Here is a 24,647-nt window from a genome sequence, read left to right on the forward strand (position 1 = left end):
CAAGCTAATATTTTCTATATATTTTTAGTTGTCCAGATAATTTCTTCTCTTTTTTGTAGAGACCTGGGGGGGGGGGGTCTTGCTCTTGCTCAGGCTGGTCTCGAACTCCTGATCTCAAACGATCCACTTGCCTCTGCCTCCCAGAGTGCTAGGATTACAGGTGTGAGCCACTGCGCCCAGCCCATGTTATGTCTTTATAATCATGCCCCTCCCTGAGCCTTAACCTCTGGTAACTACTGATCTGTTCTCTATCACTGTAATTTTGTGACTTTGAGAGTGTTACGTAAATGGAATTATGTAGTATGTAACCCATAGATAGGACTTTTTTCACTCAGCACAAAGCCTGTGAGATCCATCCCAGTTGCTGTGTGTTTCGTAGTTCATTCCTTTTTATTGCTGAGTGGTAGTCCGTATTATGGGTATACCACAGGTTGTTTATTCACCTGGTGAAGGACATTTGTGTTGTTTCCAGTTTTTTAATCTTATAAATAAATCTGTTATGAACATTTTTGTCCAGGTTTCTGTGTGAAGCTAAGTTTTTATTTCTTTAGGATGGTGATTCCTTAGTTATTTTTGTGTCTGCCTGTTTTACCAATTACTAATAAAAGAGGAGTGTTAAAATGAACTAAGATTGTACATTTGTCTATTTCTTTTGTTTCTCTCAAGTTTTTTCCCCAAGTATTTTGAAACCTTTTTATTTGGTGCATATACACTTCATGTTGTTATCTTTTCTTGTTGACTTGACCTATTTGTATGAAATCCCTTTATATCTGGTGATACTCTATGTTTTAAAGTCTATCTTGTCTGATACTAATAGAGCCACTGCAACTTTCTTATGATTAATGTTTTTATGATATATCTTTCTTCCAGCCTTTTATTTTTAAACTCCCCATGTCCTTATATTTAAAGTGTATCTCCTCTAAATAGCATGTAACTTGGGTCTTTTTTTTTTTTTTTCATACAGTGTAGCTGTCTTTATCTTTTAATTGGAGTGGTTAATCTATTTACATTTAATGTAATTACTAATATAGTTGGGTTTAAGTATGCCATCTTTCTGTTTACTATTTGTCCTATCCTTTGCTTTTTCTTTTTTACCTTTTTAAAAAATTGAGCATATTTTAGTATTTCATTTTATTAATATATCTTCTAATGGATTTTTAGCTATACTTCCATATATTGACATTTAGTGATTATTCTAGGAAGTGCAATATTCATTCTTAACTTAGCAAAACCTATTTTGAATTAGTGTTATATCACTTCATTTTCCATGTAAGAACTTTTAAAAATCTAACTTTACTATAGAATCAACCGTGACTTATAAGAGCCTGAGAGAAGCAGCAGTGTGTTCACAGATCAGAATCTAGAATCACAAAATCACTCAGTAAACATGATGGATAATTATCATCTCTGATACCCATTGTGAAGTGCTATACGGTCGTTTATAGTTTGTCAAGGGTAGGGCTCATGCTTGGGCTCCTCCAGGTCTTGCCACTTGCTCCCTAATAACTTTCATTCATTCATTTTTTAGAGACAGGGTCTCTCTCTGTTGCCCAGGCTGGAGTGCAGTGGTGCAATCATAGTTCACTGCAGCCTTGAACTCCTGGGTCAGGTGGTTCTCCTGCCTCTCAGCCTCCTGAGTAGCTAGGACTATAGGTGTGCACCTCCACTCCTGGCTTCTAATAGCTCTCGGCAGTTGGATATCCTACTAGCTAGAGAGAGTTTATTGTCCATAATGTTTGTGGAGTCTAGGACTTTGTTGTAATAGGTCTTTTTTAAAAAAAGAACTTTGAAATTATTGATAATGAGCTTCAATCATCAGCTGTTGAATATTATGAATAAAATCGTGTGATTTGGTTTCTTTTGTTATATTTTATTTCATCCAATTCAGAAGTCATTTTTTTTCCTAAATGGCTTTGGTATTTCTAAAATGTTCTACATGTAATAAGCAAATCAAAGGTTTAATAAGCCTTTGCTACATTTATTTTCAGGATGAAATGAAGATATATTTGTGTGTATTTTACATACCAACTTTCAGAAGTATTTCTGACTTGCATTTGTATTCTGCTTGTATTTTTTTAGTGAAAATATCCTCTTTGGAATGGGAAATCCTCTGCTTGACATCTCTGCTGTAGTGGACAAAGATTTCCTTGATAAGTAAGTATTAAACTCTTCATATGTACTATGTGAAAATTCTATCTATAGAAAACCTTAGAAGTTAATTTACTGTCAAATACCTTCAGTTGGAGGAAAACTCAGGGAATTCGAATGTAGCAAGTGCACTATCATTATTGAGTAATTAACCACAATTTTCCCAGGGAAAACTTACATTTGTTCATTCTGATTGCTGTTTTCACTTAAAATTTATTGTTTATTATTTGAAAGGAAGAAGTATATGTGATTTACCTAAGGATTTGATTCCCCAATTTTTAAATTACTATCAGTGAACTAAATCTATAATCCATAGTATAAATGAGAGAAGAAAGAAAGACGATTAGAGAAGATGAGAATACACAGGATATAATTCAAAGGCCATGAATCTCCACTATTTCTCTCTTAATAGTCACTTTCAGTGTTTTTAGCTTAGCTAAGAAGTTAGTTTGTGTCCTCAGATAAGGGGACATGGAAAAGTTAAGTAGAAAAAGGGGATTAATGAAGAGAAATCAAGATCTCCCTCCTCTCTCAAACTCCAAATTCTGTGCCCAGGAAAAACCACTTTTTGAAAAAATTGAGGTAAAATTCACATGACATGAAATTCATCATACAATTCAGTGACTACCAGTACATTCACAATGTCTTGCAACTACCACCGCTATCTGATTCTGGATGTTTTTGTCATCCCAAAATGAAGCCGCATAATCATTAAGCAGTCATTCACTATTCCCTCCTCTGGCCCAATTACCTGGGAACCACCAATATACTTTCTTTTTCTATGGATTTGCCTATTCTGGGCATTTTTTTTTTTTTTTTTTTTGAGACAGAGTCTCGCTCTGTTGCCCGGGCTAGAGTGAGTGCCATGTCGTCAGCCTAGCTCACAGCAACCTCAAACTCCTGGGCTTAAGCAATCCTACTGCCTCAGCCTCCTGAGTAGCTGGGACTACAGGCATGTGCCACCATGCCCGGCTAATTTTTTCCATATATATTTTAGTTGGCCAGATAATTTCTTTCTGTTTTTAGTAGAGATGGGGTCTCGCTCTTGCTCAGGCTGGTCTCGAACTCCTGAGCTCGAGCGATCCACCCGCCTCGGCCTCCCAGAGTGCTAGGATTACAGGCGTGAGCCACCATGCTCGGCCCTCTGGGCATTTTATATAAATGGAATCATACAATAATATGTAACCTTTTGTGTCTGTATTGGTTTATTTCATTTAGCATAGTGCTTTCAAGATGCATTCATGTTGTAGCATTTATCAGTGCTTCATTCCTTTTTATGGTGGAATAATATTCCATTGGATGAATATACCACATTGTATTCATCCATTCATTGGTTGATGGACACTTGAGTTGTTTTTATTTTTGTCTGTTATGAACAATGCTGCTTTATGAACATTTGTGCACAAGCTGTTGTGTGGAAATATGTTTTCATTTCTCTTGTGTATACACACAGTAGTGGAACTGCTCGGTCATATGGTAATTCTGTGTTTAACTTTTTGAGGAACCACCAAACTATTTTCTACGGCAGCTGTACTATTTTGCATTCCTACCAGCAGTGTATTAATATAAGGGCTCCAGTTTCTCCACATCCTTACCAAAACTTGTTCTTTTCCATTTTTTAAATTATAGCCACATGAATAGGTGTGAAGTGATATCTCTTTATGGTTTTTATTTGCATTTTTCTAATGACTGATGAATGTTAGCATCTTTCCATTTGCTTATTGGACATTTGTATATCTTTGGGAAAATGTCTATTTAAGTTCTTTGCCCATTTGTTAATTGGGTTGTCTTTTGTTGTTAAGTTGCAAAAGTTCTTTTTATATTCTGGCTAGTGTATGATTTGCAGACATTTTCTCTCATTCTGTGGGTTGTCTTTAATTTTTTGTCCTTTGATGCACAGAAGTTTTAAATTTTATGATGTCCAATTTATTTTTCTTTTTTTGCTTAGGCTTTTGCTGTCATATCTAAGAATCTGTTGTTAAAGTCAAGGTCAAGAAGATTTATTCCTCTGTTTTCTTCTAAGAGTTTTATAGTTTTAGGTCTTAAATTTGGATATTTGACCTGTTTTTAGCTAATTTTTTGTATAGGGTATGAATGTAGGGTTCATCATCATTTTTTTTGCACGTGAAAATCTAATTAGTTGTCTCAAGCACCATTTGTTGAAGAGGCTGTTGTTTTCCCCATTGAATGGTCTTGGCACCCTTGACAAATATCAATTGACCATAGATGTATGGGTAAATTTCTGGATTCTCTATTCCATTGATCTATGTCTATCCTTATGCGAATACCACCCTGTTTTGATTAATGTAGCTTTGCAGTAAATATTGAAGTCAGGAATTGTGAATTCTCCAACTTTGTTGTTTTTCAAGATTGTTTTTTATATTCAAGATCCCTTGCAATTCCATATGAATTTTTGGATCAGCTTGTCCATTTCTGTAAAAAGTGCAGTTGGAATTTTGATTTGAATTACATTGAATCTATAGATCAATTTTGGAAGTATTGCCATTTTAATAATATTAAGTCTTCCAAGTCACTAACAGAACATCTTTCCATTTATTTAGGTCTTTTAAAAATCCTTCCAACAATGTTTGTTAGATTTTTAGTATATAAGTCTTGTACTTCTTTGAATAAATTTAATCTTAGATATTTCATTATTTTTGATGCTATTGTAAATGAAATTGTTTTCTTTCATTTTTGGATTGTTCATTGCTAGTGTATGGAAATATTACTGATTATGGGGGAAGACAATTTTTTTTTTTTTTTTTTTTTTTTTTTGAGACAGAGTCTCACTCTGTTGCCCGGGCTAGAGTGAGTGCCGTGGCGTCAGTCTAGCTCACAGCAACCTCAAACTCCTGGGCTTAAGCGATCCTACTGCCTCAGCCTCCCGAGTAGCTAGGACTACAGGCATGCGCCACCATGCCCGGCTAATTTTTTGTATATATATATTTTAGTTGTCTATATAATTTCTTTCTATTTTTAGTAGAGACGGGGTCTCACTCTTGTTCAGGCTGGTCTCGAACTCCTGAGCTCGAGCGATCCACCCGCCTCGGCCTCCCAGAGTGCTAGGATTACAGGCGTGAGCCACCGTGCCCGGCCTGGAAAGACAATTTTTAACAAGCTTTTTTTGACATCCTGGAGGTTACCCCTGTAACTATATTTGAATAAACCCAAATGTCAAAGGGTCAGGCAAGAACTTATACATGTGTAAATTTGACCTATTGTAATATAATAGGAAAGGGGTTGGGGGCCTAGGATAAACTGGAAAATGTGTCTTAAGACATTCAGATACAAATTTCATTTTTTTAATTTATTTTTTCTTTTAGCTTTAAAAAATTTGTTTTTCTGTAGACCTCCTGTGGTTATGAGATACAAATCAGAAAACACTCCTGTATATAGTTAATGTTAGTAATTGTAGTTCTTCTGGTTACTTTGTACTTTTAAATAATATACTTAAGTTTCTTAAAGTTCTTGTTCTAGCATCTTTCAATAGAATCCTTTGATTTCTCATTATGTAGGATAAAATTACTGCTGCCCCTGTTCTTTCTTCAGCTACTGCTTCCCTCTTTCTATTTCCTAACTTCTTGTTAACTATATTTTTTATTTTTATATTAAGGTTGATATGTTTTCATTCTGTTATCTATCTGCAGTTAAGCATTTCCAGCTTTGAATTCGAAGTCATAGTGCAAGTTGAAAATGACTTACCCACGTTTATGCTACCCGCACTATATATATAATTTGTTGCAGAATTAAGTAGTGTATCAGGAGTGTAAAGAAGGTTTAACATTTGGAATGTAATTAGAGTAATTCACTATATTAACAGACTAAAAAATTAAAAAAAAAATCATCTCAACAGACACAGAAAAACCTTTTGACAAAAACTAATATCTAGTCCTGAAAATAAATAACTTATAATTGTAAGGGTTTAAGAACAGAGTGGTCGGTGCCAGAGAAAGAAAGACGAGCAGAGTTGAAAGGGATAAGTAAAGAGACTTTATTGGAGCGCTCCCGGGTAGGGGTAATGGGTCCCAAGAGAGGCACCCAGGCTAGCCTCATGGTCCCACGAGTGGAACCAGAGAAGCCGCCCGGTCCAGAAGTCTGGGTGGGCTTATGTATGTTTTTTAGGGGTGGGAGATGGGAGTTTCTCTGGAGGGAAGGTTTGGGGGGGGCGGGGGAAGAGTGAGGAATTTCTTTGTTTCAGCTTTAGGGCAGGTATGGAGGAGGAGGTGCTTCTTCTTTTTCCATTAGGGAGGGGAGGGGTGCCCGCCACCAGCCTTACAATAATAATCTAGGGATAGAAGGAAATTTGCCTAACTTCATAAATGTTACTTTAGGGAGAAACCTAATAGCATCATTCTTATCTGAAAGACTGAATACTCTCCTCTAAGATCAGGAACAATTCAAGGATGTCAGCTCTCATTATTTCTATTCAAAATGTTTACAGTGATACTGGAGATTCTAGTCACTGCAATCAGACAAGAACAAAAGCCACCCAGATTATAAAGGAAGAAATAAACTGTTTTTATTTGCAGAAGACATGATCATCTATGTAGAGTATTTAATGGAATCTACAAAAAGCTTTGCTACCTTGACTTCAAAGATTATAAAGCTATCGTAATCAAAACAGTGTGTCAATGCAAAAATAGATTATTGGCATAGAATAGAAAATCCAGAAATGGACCCACACATAAATGAACAACTGATTTTTGACAAAGAAGCAAGGCAATTCAGTGGAGAAAGGATTGTCTTTTCAACAAATGGTACTGGAACTGTTGGATCTTCATGTACCAAAAAAATGAACTTGGATCCATATTTTGTACCACATACAAAATTAACTGATAAAATTAATGTAAAAGCTAAAACTAAAGATTTCTAGATGATAACATAGGAGAAAGTCTTTGTGACTGTTTTAAACCAAAATTTCTTATATATGTAAATACCAGAAGCATGTTCTATAAAAGAAAATAATTGATGCATTGGACTTCATTAAAATGAAAAATTTCTGCTATGGGAAGGACACTTAAGAGAATAAAAGGACAAGCCACAGGCTCGGAGAAAATCTTTGTAAAGCATATATCTGATTAAGACTTTGTATTCAGAATATATAAAGAGCTTATTACTTTGTTGTAATATTTTCTTATATTTGTTATAATTAGAAAAGAAACAACCCAATTAAAAAATGGGCAAAATATATAAACATTTGCCAAAGATATATGGATGGCAAATAATCACAAGAAAAGTTATGCACCATCTTTAGTCATTTGGGAAATGTAAATTAAAAGCACAATGAAAATACCACTATACATATATTAGAAGAGCTAAAATATGAAAACGGAGCATACCAAATGTTGGCCAGTATGTGGAAGAACTGGAACTTTCTGCTTATGGGAATGTAAAATGATGCACCCGGCCGGGCGCGGTGGCTCATGCCTATAATCCTAGCACTCTGGGAGGCCGAGGTGGGCAGATCGTTTGAGCTCAGGAGTTCGAGACCAGCCTGAGCAAGAGCGAGACCCCATCTCTACTAAAAATAGAAAGAAATTATATAGACAGCTAAATATACATATAGAAAAAATTAGCTGGGCATGGTGGCGCATGCCTGTAGTCCCAGCTACTCGGGAGACTGAGGCAGGAGGATCGCTTGAGCCCAGGAGTTTGAGGTTGCTGTGATCTAGGCTGACACCACGGCACTCACTCTAGCCAGGGCAACAGAGCGAGACTCTGTCTCAAAAAAAAAAAAAAAAAAAAATGATGCACCCAATTTGACAGTTTCTTAAAAAGTTAAACATACATCAGATGGAATCTACATACTCTTTGATTCAACCTTTCCATCCTTAGGTAAAAGTGGGTAAAACTAGTCTAAGAGTCAACAGCAGGTGGTTTCAGTAGCTATTAGATAAAACTGGTTTCAGGTTACAACAGACAGTTTCAGCAGCAAGGCCTGCAGAAAAATAAATTCTTGAACCAATATTATGTGCTCTGAGTGCTTTTCCCCTCTGGCTTCTTGCCTCTGTCTTAGTTGGGTATGACAAGAATGGCTCAATTTTGTATGACCAACTTTCACACATATATAACCAGTGTTACTATTTTGGTGAACATGCCTCCAGACATCTCTTGTGCATCTATAACCTAGAGATTTATGTATTTGGGATAATACTGTGTGTAATCTTAGGTAATTTGCTGTTTTTCACTCAACACTATGTTTTGGATCTCTTTAAAAATTCACACAAATGTGATCAGAATGATTATGACCTGCCAGCTGTGTGGTGACACTATTGGGAACTCAAGTAACTTCTTTGTTTTACTAGCTGCCGATCCTAAATGGGCAGCTAAAGTTTTATTTTATTTCGAAAAAGTTTTAATCTTTAACCCCAATTTTGAAATCCATACTTAAGATAAAAAGCAAGTTTTTTGACCATAAAATGTAGAGACTTGCCTATATTATATCCCTGACCATTTCTTCCAAAATACTTTTGAAAATGTTTCGTATGATTTCAGTAGACTGTGTTTAGCTTATGTTTCAGTATTTTACATTTGAAGGGTATGGATAAATTACCCAGAATAGTTTGCTAAGTTCTGTACAGCTATAATTTGAATGATTGTGTCCCCTCCAAAATTCATGTTAAAACTTACCCCCACCCAATGTGATAATATTAAGAGGTGTGGCTCTGCCCTCATGAATGAGATTAGCATTCTTATGAAAGAGCTCTGGGTTAAAGGGAGAGCTCCTTTGCCCTTCCCTTTCTTCCACTATGTAAGGACACAGAGGCCTCTGGCCTACAGTCAGCCAGACACTGACTAGCAGCCATGTAAGTAAGCTTAGACGTAGATGCTCCATCTTGTGTTGAGCCCTGAGATAACTACACTCTGCTTGACAGCTTGACTGCTACTTTGTGAAAGACTTTGAGCCAGAGTTGCTAAACTAAGCTACTCCTGGATTCCTGAACCTCAGAAATGGTGTGAGATGACTGTTTTTTTAAGCTGCTAAATTTTGTTATACAGCCAAAAAGCACTAATAAATAAAGCACAAATGTTTAAACACACATATACACTCAAAAACTCATTGGAAGGTTGGTATTCATGCTTGGGTTGTTGACTGATGGGACTTTATTGTGGCTTGATAATGCTGAAAGCCTACCTTTTTTGTGGGATGGGGGAGGGAAACAACCTCTAATATACCTGGAAGCCTTTTCTCTGAGTCTATTCAGTTTCTTCATAGAGCAGCTTTCTAATCTCCTTTCGGGAGATATAAGCCTGGTTGCTTTATTCTTAGAGCTGGCCAGAGAAAGGCGCTACAGGTATGAAAAGTAAATAGGCAATTTCATCTGTACCTTCCTACTTCTGTTGTCCCCTTAGTTCAGAAGTGATTCTGTTTGATTTCTCCAAAGAATAAACCTCATTTATTTTAGGAATTTTAAGTTGTGGTGGTGAAATGGTAGTCAATTCCCCTATGTTTAGCTCCATGCCTTATCTGTACTTGGTACCTCCATGAGCTGAGACTTAAGGTTTCTTTCTGCAGGTAGACAAGGCTTACTTGTCATCTATAGCCTCTTTATGTTGCACTGGACATTTTAGTTTCTTTAGCTGTGCTAAGTTATTGTTCCCCATCCGCTTTCCTTTTCCTGAAAATTTGTGAAAACCTGTTGACTATTAATCTATTAATGCTTATATTACTGTTCTCTTTTATCTTGTTGATGTTTACCTTTTTTTGAACCTTCATTGTCATTTTAACAGAGTCTTAGAAGGGAGAGTAGCTAGTCTGTCTACCATGCTTAAGTGAGAGTCCAAGGGGTATGTGTATCTGTATATGTATATATTTCACTATTATATGTATTATAGTAGGAAATATGTAAATACAGACTTCTAGAATTTTTGAGGTAGTTTGGAATCTAGAGATAATTTCATCCCCTTTATACATCTTACAGCAGGTGAAACAGGCTTAGCTGGGTGCAGTGGCTCCCACTTATAATCTCAGCTACTTGGGAGGCTGAGGGGGGAGGATCACTTGAGGCCAGGAGTTTGAGACCAACCAGGGCAACATGGTGAGACCTCTAAAAAATTTTTTAAAAAATTACCCAGGGGCGGTGGTGCATACCTGTAGCCCCAGCTACTTGGGAGGCTGAGGCAGGAAGATCACTTGAGCCCAGGAGTTTGAAGTTGCAATGAGTTGAATTGCACCACTGCACTCCAGCCTGGGTGACAAAGTGAGACCTTGTCTCTAAAAAAAAAACAAAACAAAACCCCAAAATAAATAAAAACAAATAACAAAAAAAAAGAAACAGGCTCAGAGAAGTTAAATGTTTTGCCTATGATTATAGTTAGCATTGCAAGCCTGAGATGGAATCTCTGTCTCTTGATTCTTGGTTTCATCTTTACCATGACACACTAACTGCCTTTATTTCATAACTAGATTATTAAATCAATGGTAGTTAAAACATATACAAATATTTATCATTAACTGCTAGATTTTTGGGATTAGCCCAGTTTCTGGGTAAATTTATTATCCTACCTTCCTCTAGTTCAAATATTTTGTTGATTGCTGGTCTCATCCTTTATTTTTAGTATTCTTTCACAATTTATGTAATTTATGTGATGATCTTAGGTTATTTCTTTTGGGTTTCTTGGCTCTCATTTGCTTATTCTCTTCTGCTTTCTAATAATCTCTTACTTGAAAGGAAGCACAGTGTTCTTTTCTATACTTGGTCTATAATTATATCCATAGTATAAGTTTTGCGTACAGCATTTATAACATTGCTGTGAAGACAGACAGTTATGAAAACTGTCTTGATAATTTTAGTAAATTTTTTATATATACAGTAAGATCTTGGTGCAAAGGTACTGCACTATACTTTGGACCTTACATAGCATAGTGCTGCATACATGTTTGGTGCTTGGTAAATAGTTTCTGACTGAAATTATTTTTTAAATGGAAGGCCTTTTAAAAAATGGAATTGTAAATATTCAAGGTTTAAAGTTGATGAGGGAGTAATACTTTCTTCTTTTGCTTTTAGGTATATTTTCCACATGCTAAGGTTGTTAATTTTACAGACTAGTTTTTTTTTTTTTTTTTTTTAAAAACAAGATCCAACATATGCTTAAATGGCCTTTGCAAATTGGAATGGTGATCCACAAAAAAGGGCCAAGAAATTCTATTGCTCATCAATTACTGGTATAGTGTAGGTGAAAAAAAATGTGCATCATTTCCTCCAAAAATTATTAATGTTAGTTTTAATTGGTGTGTTAGAGTAGATGATCAGTTCTTTGTGAGAGATTGAAAGACTCAACAGTTTTCTTCTTCACTAAGCTTTTAAAACAATGCAGGTATGAGGCCAGCAATCACCAAAAGATTTGAATGGGGATGGGAAGTTGGTAGATTGCCTACAATTGACCTGTTTCCGGAATAGAGCAAGCATTGCCGTGGTTCTGAAATAGTAATGAAATATATATTTGGTATCCAAAAATTAAATTTCTCCTGGCATATCCTCTTATTGTTTATATAAGGATTGTAAAGCTGGTTTTCCCCTGGAATAAGAATAATTAAGGATCTTTATCTAATTGAAATAAAAGCAAAATTAAATTAGTCAATTTGGATGGGTCCAATTTGGCAAAATAGAAGAATAAAGAATTGGTAGGAACACTTGTGGCAGGAAGTAGGCTATTGAAAAAATATCTTTTCTAGCCTACTGAGGGAACACAGTGGGTGTGAGGGAAGTAGGAAATGTGGAACGTATAAGCATTGGTCTAATTATAGAGCTATGGAAGAGGGAGGGAAGGAATGTGTAAGACAGGTTTGCCTTGGTTTTTTCTGACAACTATGTAAATATCACAGAAGAGGAATCACAGAATTAATGAAATGGTAATTGGGAGAGAAAAAACATCATTAGAAATGAAAATAGTTTTATGAAGGAAAGTTAGAGTAGTTGAGGAAACAGTGTTTTTCTCACAGATCTGAATCTTTATAAGTATACAAACCTTAGGTAAGTCTTGATTATTCTAAGCCCACATGAAAGATATTACTTAATGTTCACTCCAAAAATGCTCAAAGTAGCTGAATGTGGTGGCATGCCCCTAGGGAAGCTGAGGCAGGAGGATGACTTGAACCCAGGAGACCTAGTGTGCTATGACTGCTGCACTCCAGCCTGGGCAACATAGTGAGACCCCATGTCTAAAAATTAATAAAAGAAAATGCTCAGAGTAAAAATAGTTGGTCATAATTTTAGTATTGATTAGTAAATGCCAATGATTTACATAAATTTATGTAGGCTTATTTTTTTGTATAAATAAAGATGAATTATTTCTATAAATGGGTGTATGTTAGGTGTGAAGGTGAAAAAATACTTGGAATGCCAAATGAGACTCCGTATGTAAAGTTAAAAGCTATATGTGTAATTATTTTGCTTTAAAACTAATTTTGAATTGCTGACACTTTTTATAGTTATTCTTTATAAAGCAATTTGCTATATTTTCTTCTACAAGTTTCAATGTTATGCTTTGTATGTTTAGGTTTTTAATTGATCTGCATTGATTTTTATATATGTTGTGAAGTAGAGATCCAGCTTTTAAAAATTTTTTCCATATGGGAAATCGGCTATTACGTCACCATATTTTGAATAGTCTAACCTTTACCCACTGATCTATAGTGTCAATTTTTATTTATCTATAGCTTGGTTTCTAAGTTTTCAGTTCTTTTCCATTGGTCTATTTGTCTGTTCCTGAACTAATACAGCGCTATCTTTATTCCTGTAGTTTTACAGTAAGGCTTGATGTCTGGTAGGGCAAGTCCCTACACTTTGTTCGTATTCAAAAATTTTCCTGCTCTTGCTCAGGCTGGTTTCAAACTTCTGACTTCAAGCAATCCTCCTGCCTTGGCCTCCCAAAGTACTAGGATTACAGGTGTGAGCCACCATGGCTGGCCTAGATTGGCTTTTTTAGACTTATACATCTATACGTCTTATGGTAGTGATCATTGTGAAATTTGTTAGCTTCAAAAATTATAAAAATAATTTTTTTGGAAAAAATTCAAACCATCTAAAAGTGATTAAAGTAAAAACAAAATCTGGGGTAAGTTAGTATCTTTACAGCAGTGCTGTCCACTAGAATTCCATGATAATGGAAATGTATAGCTATGTTCTCCAACATGGTAACCACTAGTCTCATTGAGCATTTGAAGTATGGCCAGTGCAACTGATGCGTTTTAACATTTTATTTCATTTTAATTAATTTAAATTTAAACAGTCATATATAATTAGTGGTCATGAGCTTAAATAGTGCAACTTAGGTTTTATTGCAAAATATTAGAGTTCTCTTTAGAGGTATACGTTTTTTGTTAGTATATTCTGGCCATTTTAAAAATAAAGTAGTGCCTATTGTGAGCAGGATTTTTTCAGTAACATATTCTAGATTACTTCTGGTATTTGGAAATGCTACTGAATTTTGAATATTTTCTTTTACTTGACTACCTTGTGGCCTACGTTAAAAGCAAGATAGTCTGTGGTGGTTCTGCTTCTTTTTCAGAATTCTAAATTCTTAGAATTTGAAATAAACTGGTACTTGACTCTGAATTTTTTTTTTTTTTTTCTTTTTAAAAAAGATGAGGTTTCACTGTGTTGCCCAGGCTGGTCTCGAACTCCTGGCCAAGCTATCCTCCTGCCTCAGCCTCTGGAGTAGCTGGGACTACAGGCCGCAATGAGCTACCACGCCTGGCTCTGACTCTGAATCTTTATTTTATTTCACATGTTGAGTAATTGGTCCTGAGTTGCTGTGGGGTTTCCTCAAAAAAAGACCTGAATTATGGATACTAAACGAACATAGACTCATTTATGAAGTCTTCATTTTGCCCAGATATTATGGGCAAAAGAATCCTTGTAGATTCTTTGAAGTTCAGACCTGACTTTGAATATTGAAGAAAATGCTAAGGCTTACCTAAACGTAGATTCATTTTTAACAGTTTATTTCAGCTTAAACTTTTGGAGCATATGGTTTTTGGGGTCAACATTTTGCCAAATACTGGGAATACACTTAAATAAAACAAGTTTTTTGCCCTTAAGCATCTAGTAGTCTAACTGAGGAGACAGATGTGGAAAGAAATCACTTCATTACAGTGACATAGAATAAAAGTTAAGCGTATGTTCTTGAGCTGCTTATGACTTTGTGACCTTGGTTATGTTGCTTAATCTATGGAAGCTCAGTGTCCTTGTGAATAAAATAGGAATATTAGTATTGTTTTGAGGATTTTCTTTTTCTTTTTTTTTTTTTTTTGAGACAGTCTCCTCTGTCACCTGGGCTAGAGTGCGGTGTTGTCAGCCTAGCTTGCAGCAACCTCAAACTCCTGGGCTCAAGCAATCCTCCTGCCTCAGCCTCCTGAGTAACTGGGAGTACAAGCATGCACCACCACATCCAGCTAATTTTTTCTATTTTTAATAGAGACGGGATCTCACTCTTGCTCAGGCTGATCTCGATCTCCCGAGTTCAAGTGATCCTCCTGCCTCGGCCTCCCAGAGTGCTAGCATTACAGGTGTGAGCCACAGTGCCTGGCCTGTTTTGAGGATTGAATGAGATAATTTGTGTGTTTGGCATATGTTAACTAATCTTATTGGCTACTGAGGAGCTTGAAGTGTCCCTCCTCTTCCCCTGGTGGGTAGTGGAGAGCACTTGAGGGGTTTAAGCAGGGGGATTACATGGTTGGATTCATGTTTTAGAAATATATAAATCACTATCTCTGTAGTGGATCAATAGATTTGAGGAGGCTGTTATAATAAACTTGTTGAAAGATGACCGATCATTGTAGTAATAGTTATAGTAGAAAGGTTGGGAGAGAGTACAATGATACTTTAGTGTTATAAAGGTTAAGACTTGATGATTAATTTAATGAAGAGGGTAAAGGAGGCAGGGCTGACATTCCAATTTTTGGTTTTGGTGACGGAGTAGGTGGGGGTATTTACAACTCAGGAAGTATGGGAGGAGGATGTGGTAGGGGGGGTCAAGGGATTGAATTCAATTTTGTTTGTGCTTGAGATGGATGGGCATATTCAGGATACAGTTTGGTTTATGTTTTTTGGTGGGTGGAAGAGTCATGATTGGACTCCTTAATTGTATTTAAATGTACTTTGGCACAGTGTCATTCAATAATGGGAGCTGTTATTACCATTATTATTATGTAGCTGGTATTTAAAGCAACTGATAGATGAGCCTTTCTAGAGAAAGGGTGAAAAGTAAAAGGAGAAGTGGGCTGGAAGGTAGAATATTTAATGGATACATGGATAAAGAATAATTTTGGAAGAAGACTAAGAAATAGTGAGCTTATCAGGAGAACTAAGGGTCTCACAAAGTATAGTGAGTTTGTATAAGAGTAGTCAATAGGCCAAGTGCAGTGGCTCATGTCTATAATCCCAATGCTTTGGGAGGCTGAGGTAGGAGGATCACTTGAAGCTAGGAGATTGAGGCCAGCCTGGTCAACATAGTGAAACCCCATCTCTAAAAAAAATAAAGATAAAAAAATTTAGCCTGGGCATGGTGGCATACACCTGTAGTTCCAGCAACTCAAGAGTCTGAGGCAAGAGGATCGCTTGAGCCCAGGAGTCTGAGGCTGCCGTGAGTTGTGATTGTGCCACTGTAGCCAAGCCTAAGTGACAGAGTGAGACCCTGTCTCTTAAAAAAAAAAAAAAAAAAAAGTGGTCAGTAATATCAGATGCAACAGAGATGTATAGTACAATAAGGCCTAAAAGGGTTCACTATATTTGACAATAGGATGTGGATGTCAGTGGTAACCTTAGCTAGGTAAATCATGGTGGAATGATGGGACAGAAGCCAGAATAAAATGTATTAGCAAATAAATGGGAAGTTGATATAAAATGGGCCCATTTTGTTGATATGGCTCAAGAACCAAACAGTGACATCTTATAAGTACCAAATTTAAAAAATTTCCTGGCCGGGCGCGGTGGCTCACGCCTGTAATCCTAGCACTCTGGGAGGCCGAGGCGGGTGGATTGCTCAAGGTCAGGAGTTCGAGACCAGCCTGAGCGAGACCCCGTCTCTACTAAAAATAGAAAGACATTATATGGACACCTAAAAAAATCTATATAGAAAAAATTAGCCGGGCATAGTGGCGCATGCCTGTAGTCCCAGCTACTCGGGAGGCTGAGGCAGTAGGATCGCTTGAGCCCAGGAGTTTGAGGTTGCTGTGAGCTAAGCTGACGCCACGGCACTCACTCTAGCCTGGGCAACAAAGTGAGACTCTGTCTCAACAAAAAAAAAAAAAAAAAAAAAAAAAAATTTCCTATAGCCAGATGCAGTAGCACACACCTCAAGTCCTAGCTACTCAGGAGGCTGAGGCAAGAGCATTGCTTGAGTCTAGGGGGAAAAATTTTTCCTTTAATGAAAATATGTGGGTAGTCATTTTGAATAATTAACAATGCTTTTTAAAAAAATAAAAAACATAAATAAAGGCTGGGTGCAGTGGCTCATGCCTGTAATCCTAGCACTCTGGGAGGCCGAGGCAGGAGCATTGCTTGGGGTCAGGAGTTGGAGACCAGCCTGAGCAAGAGTGAGACACCATCTCTACTAAAAATAGAAAAAATTAGTCAGGCATGGTGATGCACGTCTGTAGTCCTACCTACCAGGGAGGCTGAGGCAGGGGAATTGCTTGAGCCTAGGAGTTTGAGGTTACTGTGAGCTGGGCTGATGCCACAGCACTGTAGCCTGTGTGACAGAGTGAGAGACTCTGTCTTTTTTTTTTTTCTTTTTTTTTTTCAGTCTTTTTTGTTTAACTAAAATATACATGGTAAGAGACTCTGTCTTAAAAAAATATATAAGTAAAGAAAAATTTAAGAATATAAAAAGTGTAGTTCTGTTTTATGTATTTAGGTTTAAATCTAGTTTAATTCTTTTTCCTTCAGCTTTCTCTAATTGAGTTTTAATTCTCGTGTATTTTGCTAATGAGAATTTAAAATATTTTCATAACCTTGTAACTTTTTGCTATTATTTTCATTCTAACCCTGTGATTTATTCTTAATCTGTTTCTTTATAAGCTTCTTAAATTTTAGTCTAGCTTTAGTCTGAAACGTTGTGGTGATTAACACTTGGCCCCATTTTCTTCCGTTTTAATATATTTTAATCAACTTTTATTTTTTGATTGGAAGAGCCAATCAAACATGTTAAGTTGTGTAAAATCTCACCACATTCACACTGTCTACTTGATTGGTTTTGCCAATTCTGTAAAACTTTGCATAACACTGTTGGGATTCTTTGGCCTATGTGGTAGTATTTGTAGATTTCTAGATTTTTTTTGTTTAATTCTTAGAAGGCAATTTTAGTTTCAATTATTTACAGAATATTTTATTGTCATCCTGTTATGTACCAGGTCTTACTTAGCGTGGCATTGGCTAGCTGGGTAGCGTTGGGCACGGCACCTCTCTCATTACTGGCCTATTTCCGGAGATGACAGTTTCCACAAGGACCTTTCAAGGCACTAATTTCTATGCCATGCTAATCTTCAGGGAAAGAGCACATTTGAATAAAAAAATGTTTGTTTCAGTCTCTTATAAAAGTTATGAACACTTTAAACTGCCCTTTCCTTCCTTTTTGAACTAATTGGATTATTCATTTTACGGAGGTGGAAGGTTCCGAGAAGGGGGACAGGGATGAGTATTTAGTACGTATGAAACAACGTGCTGGGTACTTTTTGTATGTGTTATTTGATCTGTAGAGCAACTCTGTGACATAGGCAATTTTATTCTCTTTAGAGAAATTATGTGCCTTGCCCAGTTCAGAGAACTAATTAATGGCAGAATGAGGAGAATAATGCAAGTCTTTTGACTTTTAATCTAGTGTTTTCCACTTTCTCAGAGGTTCTCTTTGAGGAGGCTAGAGGCAGGATAAAGAGGGCCGTTCCCTGAGCTCTCTCTCATTTTCCCATCTTCTGCTCTTTGGTGTGTGTATCATTTTCCTCTGGTAAGTTTAGGGAAGGAAAAAAGTTGAGAACTACCACTGTACCATTTTGCCATCTCTAGTTTTTAGGGACTATATTCATGGTTGAATCTAAGAAATGGCTGTAAAAGCAGGACATCTATCTAATTATGCCATTAGGAAATAAAAACCCAACCAGAAAATAGCCTCTGCTTTGCATCATTCTGGGAAAAACATGGTGGGAAGTTGAGTTACAGCTTTCTACTAAGTTGACTTTTCCCTTTGAAGTTTATTAATTTAAACATTGAGTATTCAGAGAATGAGTTAAATATGATAGACTGAAAGGCTGTACAGCTGTCCTTCAGTATCCATGGGGGCTTGGTTCCAGGAACCTCCTTGGATACCAAAATCCACTGATGCTCAAGTCCCTTATATTATATAAAATGGTGTAGTATTTGCATGTAACCTGTGTATGTCCTCGCATATACTTTAAATCATCTCTAGATTACTTGTAATACCTAATACAATGTAAATGCTATGTTGTTATACTGTATTGTTTATGGAATAATGACAAGAAAAAAAAGCCTGTACCTAGTCAGTACAGATACCACCATCCTTCTCCCCTCCCCCCCAGATATTTTCAATGTATGGCTGGTTGAATTCACAGATATGGAACCCATGGATACAAGCCAATTGTATCTTCTGTCTTGCCAACAGCAGTTAGGTTGGCAGAACAGGATATGTTAAATGAAAATGAGAACTACAGAAAATTATAAGCCCACATTGAAACAAACTTAACTATATATGTTTCAGTGGGAAATAGCTCCATGTCATTAGCAAGGTCTATGGTCCTGATGGCATATGTACCTTACATTTATATTTATAGTTTATACTTTACCTACTTTCAAAATGAATTTGAGGCAGTCATTTTAGTTTATAACATAATTTTGACAATTATAGGTGTGTATTATTTTTCATGTACTTTTTAAAGGTATTTTATAAACTTTTTTTTCCTTTACAAGTTGCTGTCCATAAATATGGAGTTTGATTATAGTTTATGAACTTTGGAAATGTATTTCAGTACCTGGAGGAGCAAATTACCTCTAAGACTGCCCTTTTTCTAATTTGTAAACTAAATCAGTGTTCTAGTTTTTAAAATTAATATATTCTTTTAGGCAGAAAGTTGATTAATAACTATAGGTTATTTTAGTGGCATTTTAAATAGTTATTGACCTAATTAGAATTGGATAAAGTGGATATTTATAAGGGAGATTTCTATGAAAAGTACAGATCTAGACAGAAGTTTATAAATAAAGAAATACACATACATACACATCAGAATATTTGTAGACATAGGTAAATAAATAAACATGCACATAGGCATACGTGTAGTAAAGAATTTGGCTTTACCCAAAGAGAGGTCTGTCCTTTGCTTGCTGGGAGGTAATTTATATCCTACCTGAAAGAAGTGTCTTTTTGTTTAGAGTGGGGGCTTGGGTCTTCTTTTATGTGTCCACTTGAGGACAGTTCAACCACATGGACAATAAATCAATCAATTTATTGCCTATATAATAAAGCCCCAATAAAAACTCTACATTGAAGCTCAAGAGAGCTTCCTTGGTTGTTGGCAACACTTCCCACCACATTGCTGCTTATCAGCAATGTTGCACATTGTGACATATCAACGCTGAGAGGGTAACAAGCCCGCCTTGACTCCGCTGGGAGGGAACAATGGAATTCAAATTTGGAACCCCCCAGTCATGCCCTGTACATTTCTTCCTTTGGCTTATCTTGACCTGTATCCTCTCCTTTTAAATTGAAACTTTGTGTATAATAGCTTTCAGTGAGTTCTGTGAGTCCTCGTGAATTATTGAATCTGAGGGTGGTTTTAGGAACCCTTCAAACTTGTAGCTGGGTATCTGAGTGAGGGCAGTATTGAGTACTATGTCCTCAAACCTTGCCGTTTGGCTAACTCTAGGTATTATATGTACAGGACAGGTTCCTAGGAACCAGTGTGGAAGAGTGCAAGAACAGCAATGGGAGATAAAATTAAAAAACAGCAAAGATAAGGAAGAATAAAGGTTAATGAGATCTGTTAGAAAGTTACCTGGTTTGGGGCAGGAGGCAATAAGATTAGAAAAAGGAATGCTATGAGAAGAGTACCTACTTTAAAGCTTGTTTGAGATTATAGAACTAATTTGCCTGGAGAACAGTTCAAAATGTATCTTGTAAATTCATTGTTGAGGACCTGGAGATATACTATGTAAATTATGAGAGTGAACTTTCACCTTTGGCAATTTAATCAAAATCAGACTATTCTTGCCTGCCTGCTTCTTGTCTACCGTGGACCTTTTTTTTCTGGCCTCCTTCCCTATTCCCTTCAAATTCTTATCCTGAGACTTTAAAAAGGGAGGTTGTTTATGGGAAAGGGCAAAGAGAGATGAGATGGGGAAGGAAGAGAATGTTAGGGAACAGATGAAAGCTGTCCCTTTTTGTTTGTTTTGAAGCAGGGTCTTGCTCTGTTGCCTGGGCTAGAGTGCAGTGGCATTGTCATAGCTCACTGCAACCTCAGACTTCTGGGCTTAAGTGATCCTCTTGCCTCAGCCTCCCAAGTAGCTGGGACTAGAGGTGCCATCATGCCCAGCTAGTTTTTCTAACTTTTATGGAGACACAGTCTTACTCTTGCTGCCCCCCCCCCCTTTTTTTTTGACTCTGTTAGGGAGGAGACTTATTACTCCCTCTTTTGTGCCGCCATTATTCATTGTACTTAACTTTATTGTAACACTTGTCACACTATGAGCAGTTACTTTCATTGACTTTCTTACTGAATTGTGAGGTCTTTAAAGGCAAGGAATATGTTTGTTATTTCTCTCTCACTGGCCAACTAGAGAAGGACATTGGTTGAGTGCCTATTGTGTATGCACCAAGCAGTTTGCTAAGACATAGATGTCATCAAATCTAGTGATTTCAAACTTTTAAACTTTCATATTCCAAAAAACATGTTTTGACAAACAAGTACTTCCTAACATGTAAATATTTATGATTTTTAAAATAACTTTAAATAAAGCTGATAAATCACTCTTTTCAGTGAATTTTAAATACCATGATTTGATACCCTCTGTCATTCTTTTACAAAAATACACAAATGGCTTCTTTTTTAACATTTAAAAATCTTATAGTTCTTTCTCTCTTGAATTCATATTTCCATTATACTTTTTCACACCAGATTCTATCCTTATATAATGTATTTTTATGCATGAATTATCTTATACATGTAATATAGTATGCATACATTATGAAGGTAGTATAATTTTATGCATTAAAGTCTTTCATGCGTACTGATTACCCTATCATGTCTCTGCAACAAAAATATAAATTGAATTTTAAAATATCTCATTATTAAATTATAATTAGCATATAGTAAAAATAATGTAAATATATTAAAATTTTGTTACATAATTAAACAAAATAAAGTAAAAAGTTACTGGGTATACATCTTTTAATCAGATGAGTAAAGCTATTCTTTAATTTTTTTAATTAGTTCAATCTTTTATGGATAAATAATACTCATTGCTGCAATAAGACAATGTTCAGTGTCACTTTATTTTTCTTCTTTTTTTTTTTTTTTTTGATCGTCTCATTCTGTCACCCTGGGTAGACTGTAGTGGCATCATCATAGCTCCCTGCAACCCCAAATTCCTGGGTTCAAGTGGTCCTCTTGCCTTAGCCTCCCAAGTAGCTGGGACTATAGGTGTTTGCCACCATGCTCGGCTAATTTTTCTTTTTTTAGTAGAGACTTGGTCCTGCTCTTGCTGAGGCTGGTCTTGAACTCCTGAGCTCAAGCACTCCTCCCAATCGGCCTCCCAGCATGCTAGGATTATAGGATGAGCTGCTGGCCTATTTCTTTTCTTCTTTTGGAGATTTAAATGCTGAGAAATCTATTCACATAATTAATTGGATTGTAATGGACTGAGTTTTTAGCAATGTCACTCAATTATTTGGACTCTTATCAGAAATTATTTTATTTATCAGGTGATGATTAGGTTCTTCTTTAGTTTTTTTTTAGAAGCAAAGAATTAGAAACCACTTGGGGCTGGGCGCGGTGGCTCACGCCTGTAATCCTAGCACTCTGGGAGGCCGAGGTGGGCGGATCGTTTGAGCTCAGGAGTTCGAGACCAGCCTGAGCAAGAGCGAGACCCCATCTCTACTAAAAATAGAAAGAAATTATATGGACAGCTAAAAATATATATATAGAAACAATTAGCCGGGCATGGTGGTGCATGCCTGTGGTCCCAGCTACTCGGGAGGCTGAGACAGGAGGATCGCTTGAGCTCAGGAGTTTGAGGTTGCTGTGAGCTAGGCTAACGCCACGGCACTCACTCTAGCCTGGGCAACAGAGTGAGACTCTGTCTCAAAAAAAAAACAAAAACAAAACAGAAACCACTTGGCTTTCAGTTATTAGAGTTGTTAAAGACATGCAATCTGGAAAGTATACCAAGAAAAGCTTTATTAAGGCTTCTTAAGTAGCTTTTAATTATATCTATTAGCCTTTCACTTGGTATCATGTTTACCTGAATATTTCAGGAAGTGCTAGGAAAAGTTAAATATTGTTAATTTCAATAAACCTATGTCAAAGGGATTTTTCTTGGTAAAGTGTTTTTATCAAGTGCCTTCTCATGTTTTAGTCAACATATTTTAGTCCAAACTATTTATTCAGTTTAAGGCCATTGTCTGTCTTATAACCTTTTTGGCAAAACTATTCTTCATTGTCAAACCAATTAGATTTACTTTCATAATAGACTAGTTAGAATACTTTTCATAATAGAAAAAGTCTAACTTCATGTTTCCTTTCAAGTAAATGGATTGATATGTTTTCCTGTGACAGCCATCTTCTGATATTTATTCCTCAGTAGACAGGTGGAAGGGCAAGGAGCTTTGATTTGTTGCCTGAAAGAAGTAAGTTGACACTATCTTTCTTGTCTTTTATTGGAAACTCTCTTAGCTTTGCTTCACAGGACTCTTGAAAAGTAATGCATTCTTAGCTGATAAAGGGTGGGAGAGAGAAACTTTTCAAATGATTTTAATCAACTTCTGCCCCACTCTATAATATATCTGAAAGTATTAATAGAACATACTATGGCACTTCCCTATTTCTAATTTCCAGCTTTAGTCTTTACAGAGATAATATAAAACAGGAGGCCCTGTAGTTTGTGCTACTTTAGTTAAAGAAGACTTTGCAGATAAGATATTATGAATCATTCCTTATTTAGCACTTTAGAGGTTTTTACACCCCAGGCAATAAAATACTGTACAGTTCTATTCAGAATGCATGAGAGCTGTGTCATTCTTTTTATAAAGTGAATGTCTTAGTCCATTTTATGTTGCTTATAACAGAATGCCTGAAGCTGGGTAATTTATAAGAAAAGGAATTTATTTCTTATAGTTACAGAGGCGGAGAAGTCCAAGGTCTAGTGGCCGCATCTGGTGAGAGTCTTCTTGATGATAGGGATTCACTAGAGTCCTGAAGCACAGGGTATCACGTGGTAAGGGAGCTGAGCGTGCTGATATGCTAGCTCAGGTCTCTCTTCCTCTTCTTATAAAGCTACCAGTTCCCCTCACATAACCCATTAATCCATGAATGGATTAATCCATTCATGAGAGTTGGAGTCCTCATGATCCAATCACCTCTTAAAGGCCCCACCTCTCAATACTGCCACATTGGGGATTAAATTTCAGCATGAGTTTTGGAGGAGACAAATTTTCAAACCATAGTAGTGGGTAAAGACACTTGTGAAAGAGGAGGCAGGAAAAGAAAATCAACATGACCTTTCCACCTGGACCTCTGATCCATTGTCAGGTAGATTTGGTTTAAGAAAGGGTTGAGTGGGAATGAAAAATTGAAGACCTGGGTATTTTTGTCCATTGCTGTTTATCTTTTTCTGTGTACCCTTCAGAAAGTTTGTTTACCTTCAGCAGTACAAATATATGGTACTGTGAAAGATCCCTGATCTAATAGTTATAGCAATTTCTATTTTATAGAGACAGAGAAACAGACGTGAAGAAATGAAGTACTTGCCTATGGTCATCAGGCTAGTAAATGGTCAGTCAGAAACTCCAAAACTTACATTTTCTCCTGTGTCACACTACTTAATACAAAGCCGGGTACATAGTAGATGCTTGCTGTGTATTTAATGAATGAATATTGTTTTGTGAACTTTTAAATACTTAATGTTGTGGTAGTTTCTTGAATTTTGAACTGTTGGATGAGTGTGACATTATAGATGATTCATAGTCAAGTTGATCTCCCTTTGGTCCCTGGGGTGGTGTTCATGGAAGTAACTAACAGAATAGCAAGGAAACATCTGTTTGAGCATTCTTGGTGTTTTATCAGTTAAGCTAGAGACCTATAATAATGCAGTAGCAACTTGTTTGCTAGGGGTCAACTGACTATATGTTTATACTATGTTTGTATGACCAGTGTATTTTTGTTTCTGTGTTACAGATATTCTCTGAAACCAAATGACCAAATCTTGGCTGAAGATAAGCACAAGGAACTGTAAGTGCATTAAACCCATATTGTATGTAGTTTACTTTATGAA

At 36.4% G+C, this 24,647-nt stretch overlaps 1 protein-coding gene across 6 annotated transcripts in view; it reads left to right on the forward strand.

The window, feature by feature from the left end:
• The window catches only part of ADK (adenosine kinase), a 519,965-nt gene that overhangs the window by 28,365 nt on the left and 466,953 nt on the right, over positions 1-24,647 (forward strand). For 5 of the 6 annotated variants that reach the window (XM_069461107.1, XM_069461112.1, XM_069461110.1 and 2 more), the window contains exons 2-3: positions 2,080-2,154; positions 24,551-24,604. In XM_069461107.1, the coding sequence (XP_069317208.1) occupies positions 2,080-2,154; positions 24,551-24,604 (129 nt within the window). The remainder of the gene's footprint in view (positions 1-2,079; positions 2,155-24,550; positions 24,605-24,647) is intronic. The other variant, XM_069461109.1, reaches the window with a different exon arrangement.

Source organism: Eulemur rufifrons, chromosome 28 (genome assembly GCF_041146395.1).
Source record: "Eulemur rufifrons isolate Redbay chromosome 28, OSU_ERuf_1, whole genome shotgun sequence".
NCBI lineage: Eukaryota > Metazoa > Chordata > Mammalia > Primates > Lemuridae > Eulemur > Eulemur rufifrons.